Here is a 3,955-nt window from a genome sequence, read left to right as displayed (position 1 = left end):
TGAATGTGTGTGTAAGTGAATGTGTGTGTAAGTGTGTGTGTGTGTGTGTATGTGTGTGTGTGTGTGTGTGTGTGTGTGTGTGTGTGTGTGTGTGTGTGTGTGTGTGTTAGTGTATATGTGTGTGTGTGTATGTGATCTTGTGTGTGTGTAAGTGAATGTGTGTGTGAGTGTGTGTGTGTTAGTGTATGTGTGTGTGCGTGTGTATGATCTTGTGTGTGTTTAAGTGCGTGTGTATGTAAGTGCGTGTGTGTGTGTGTGTAAGTGTGTGTGTGTTTAAGTGTGTGTGTGTGATTGTGTGTGTGTAATCGTGTTTGTGCGTAAGTGAATGTGTGTGTAAGCGTGTGTGTGTTTAAGTGTGTGTGTGTGCATGTGTGTGTGTGTGTGTGTGTGTGTGTGTGTGTGTGTGTGTGTGTGTGTGTGTGTGTGTGTGTGTGTGTGTGTGTATGTGTATGTGCATATGTATGTGTATGTGTATATAGGTGTATGTGTGTGTGTGTGTGTGTGTGTGTGTGTGTGTGTGTGTGTGTGTGTGCGTAAGTGTTTGTGTGTGTGTGTAAGTGTGTGTGTGTGTGTGTGTGTGTGTGTGTGTGTGTGTGTGTGTGTGTGTGTGTGTGTGTGTGTGTGAGTGTGTGTGTGAGTGTGTGTGTGTGCATATAAGTACTTACACAAGCTGTAAATAGTTTGTGTAATGTTTTGTTCTTTCGTACATTTCTTCCCTAGTCGTAGGGTCTGATAAGTTCATATTGTCCCTGTCTGACAGATACTCGTGTGTTCTTACGATTCAGCAAATAAGCGCTGCATTTAATTTTGTCGTTTGTTCATTAGTACAGTTGTTTCAAAATTGTAAAATCATTATATCAATTCATTTATGGACAAAAGTCGTTTGGATTCGGATTTTTTTTTTTTTTTTTTGGGGGGGGGAGGGCAAACTATCTTCACAATGAATTGCTTAATCACGTTTTCCTGGAGCCTGTTTATGGTATTGCATAATGTTAACTCATTTATTGCTTCTTACTTTTCCTCATACAGCAGCTGCCAAATATAAATTTACTTCCATGAAGTAACATTTAACGCTTTCAAGTTAAATATACTGTGCTGTTTAATATGTGGTAATTTGCAATACACGCCGGTTTGTTAAAATTGTGCGAGGCCCGATCCAATGAATATGCATTATACGGACATGCCTACACATGAATAAAAAAAATAAATCTATATCTATCAGTCTCGACATGTATATCTACCTGATAGATATATAGATAAACGTATATCTATCAGATAGATATGTATTTCTGTGTATAAGATTATTTATTGGGTCGAGCCTGGCAGTTTTAATAAGGGCGAAAGCACGGTTTAATATTTTGTTTTCCCTATTTTAACTTGGGTATTTCTGTCAGTATTGTGGGGGGGGGGGGTAGTTTTATAATATGATTATAATTATTGTCATAATATATTAGTGTTACTCCTTTCTGTTTTGAATATATGCCACTGATAGTTTTGTATCATACATTTTTTTCATACTTGTACATTATTACTGAATAAATTCCATTAATCTTCAAATTGATCCAGATACACTTTTCTAAACAGCCACATACTTATATAAATAAATTTAGGAAAACCTGTTACTTCTCATTTAGATACCATAGTCCCCAAATTTAGTGGTGTGTAATTTACAACATGGTATTCTGAATTAAAAACCAACTATATTTAAAATCAAAGTATTCAGTAAATCCTAAGGAAAAAGATGGGAATGAAGCCTATCAGTGACTCATAATTTAACGTCTTAATCCTTTCATTATCTATTCTTCTAAGAGAATATAATACTAAAACCCATTGTTCATTATCTTCTTAATGTAGGAATTTGCTTTTCATTTTTTAGGGTATTATATGATAGCAAATTTTCATTAGCCTTTATTTGTAGATCTTACACAAAGTGTATGAGGCTGTAGTTGGTAAACACTGAAACAACTAAGAAACCATGTGAGCAGTTGTATATTTATAAAATAATGTATTTAAAGTATGTGTAAAGAATAGCACATCACCCTGGTTCCTAGTCATCAGTGATTATTGCCTGTAACAATAAATAATGTCGCCCTAGGATAATTACAGATAAGATCAAATCTTTGAGAAAAAAAAAAACACTATCTAATTATAACAAACATGATTGAAGCTCTCTTATATAAACAAAGCACATACAAATTTTGCAGAAAAGTTGTCATGTAACTGAGAGAAGCGCTAGTCTGAAGCGATTTTTGTACACTAAGACAAGCACTAGTTTTCAGTTAATGATAGTACAAAGAAGGCAAACACCTTTGCCCACTTTGTGAAGTTTCATATGGATTTACATGATGAAAAGATGTTTTTTTTTTACAGAATTGTGTTGGAATACACCACTGGCAATATACACATCACAAACCATCGAGGGAAGATCAGTGATTTTTATTCATTTTACATACAGTATTAGCATGAAAATAAAGCAAGGTCTTTGTGATAAACTATTCTTGATATATTTACAACAAAAACTCTGCTTAAGAAGAAGCAGCTTTCTTGCTGGGAGATGGCTTTGCTACAGCAGTTAGGACTAGATTCCATGATTACACTACAACAAGAGGCAGAGACCCACATTCTTGAACATCACATTAAATCAGCCTTCCAGTCATCATCTCATGTCACTTCATTTTCTGACTGGCCAGTGTTGTCTAAGCCTATGCCTGAGAGACAGATCATGAGACATTCTAGAATATGGGTCAGAGGGTTTGACAGATCACTGGAAGAACAACAAACTGAGGAGGAGGCACTATTGGCGGCAGTGTTTGGGGTAAATTGAATATCAAAGGGTCGTGTGAACAATGATCCTCGAATGTCAAGTTACAGGCAAAGTACCAGGTGACAGTTGGAAAGATAGAATGAGCCGAAGAAGTTGATGAAGGCCCAAGTCATTATTGTCAATGTGTCAGACTGCTGGTAAGAAACCTAGCATTTACATATCTTCCTGGTCTTTGTCCTGCTCCTCCTCTGTAGCACCTGCAGACAGTAGTGTCTTTTGTCCGCCATGTAAACCACACTGTCTAGTAGCTGTGACGAGCATTCAGAGTATTAACAACATTTCCATGGGAAAAGCTGAAAAGGCCATACGAGTGCCAGTCACAGGCCACAGACACTATTTGTGCAGAGCAAAGTCCTTAACAGTATCAATAATTGATGGACTTAATTTTTTTCTTATTGATTAATAAGTTTGACCCGAAATTTTACAAATTTACTCTATGTATCACCAGGATACATATCTTTTATATAGTACTTTATATACTTTATACTTGACTTCAAACTTTCAATCTTGGGTCCACAATTCCTGTAGTAGTCAAAGTTCAGATGACAGAAGATGGTCCACCATTCAAAATAATTTAAAAATTACATGTCCTCTGGTTTGACTTCACCCTCCACCTTTGATCAGCTGAACAGAGGGTTTCGTGACAGTTGGTTTACCCTCCCGAGGTTGATTGCTTGCGAGGTTTACCCCCCCCGAGATCATTGGTGCACGCAATTTACAAGTCGGACTCGCCATAAAGAGAGGTGGAGAAGGACATGTAGTCGAGGGCCTCTGGAGGAGCATCAGGACCAGAGTAAGGCTGCATGCGCTGAATACAGTATTCAGCCTGGTCTGGAGGAAGCTCACGCTGCAGTTCTTCAGGAAGGATGTATGGCTGAAGAGAAAAAAGAGAGACAATTTGGTGGATTGTCATAACAAGAGATAAAGTTAAAAAACAAAAAATTAAAAAAACTAAGAGCAATATAGTGTATTGTTTATAATATTGATAATTTCATTCACAAACTACGAAAAAAGAAACAAATGATGCAATAATTTCTAATTCATATAATATCACATCATCAAACCTCTGAAAACCTTACCTTGTCACCAGCCAAGATCCTGAAGGAGTCAATAACCTGTTCAGCAGTGTCA

At 36.9% G+C, this 3,955-nt stretch overlaps 1 protein-coding gene across 1 annotated transcript in view; it reads right to left on the bottom strand.

The window, feature by feature from the left end:
* Positions 1-1,895: 1,895 nt before the first annotated feature.
* Positions 1,896-3,955, bottom strand: part of LOC113810712 (alpha-actinin, sarcomeric) — a 3,354-nt gene continuing 1,294 nt past the window's right edge. Inside the window, exons 4-5 of the mRNA XM_027362345.2 lie at positions 3,904-3,955; positions 1,896-3,698 (exon numbers count right to left, since the gene is read on the bottom strand). The exon at positions 3,904-3,955 is cut by the window's right edge and continues 183 nt beyond it. Coding sequence (XP_027218146.2) covers positions 3,540-3,698; positions 3,904-3,955 — 211 coding nt within the window. The 3' untranslated portion in view covers positions 1,896-3,539. The remainder of the gene's footprint in view (positions 3,699-3,903) is intronic.

The sequence above is a fragment of the Penaeus vannamei genome, chromosome 20 (genome assembly GCF_042767895.1).
Source record: "Penaeus vannamei isolate JL-2024 chromosome 20, ASM4276789v1, whole genome shotgun sequence".
NCBI lineage: Eukaryota > Metazoa > Arthropoda > Malacostraca > Decapoda > Penaeidae > Penaeus > Penaeus vannamei.
This window is presented reverse-complemented; position numbering and strand designations above follow the sequence as displayed.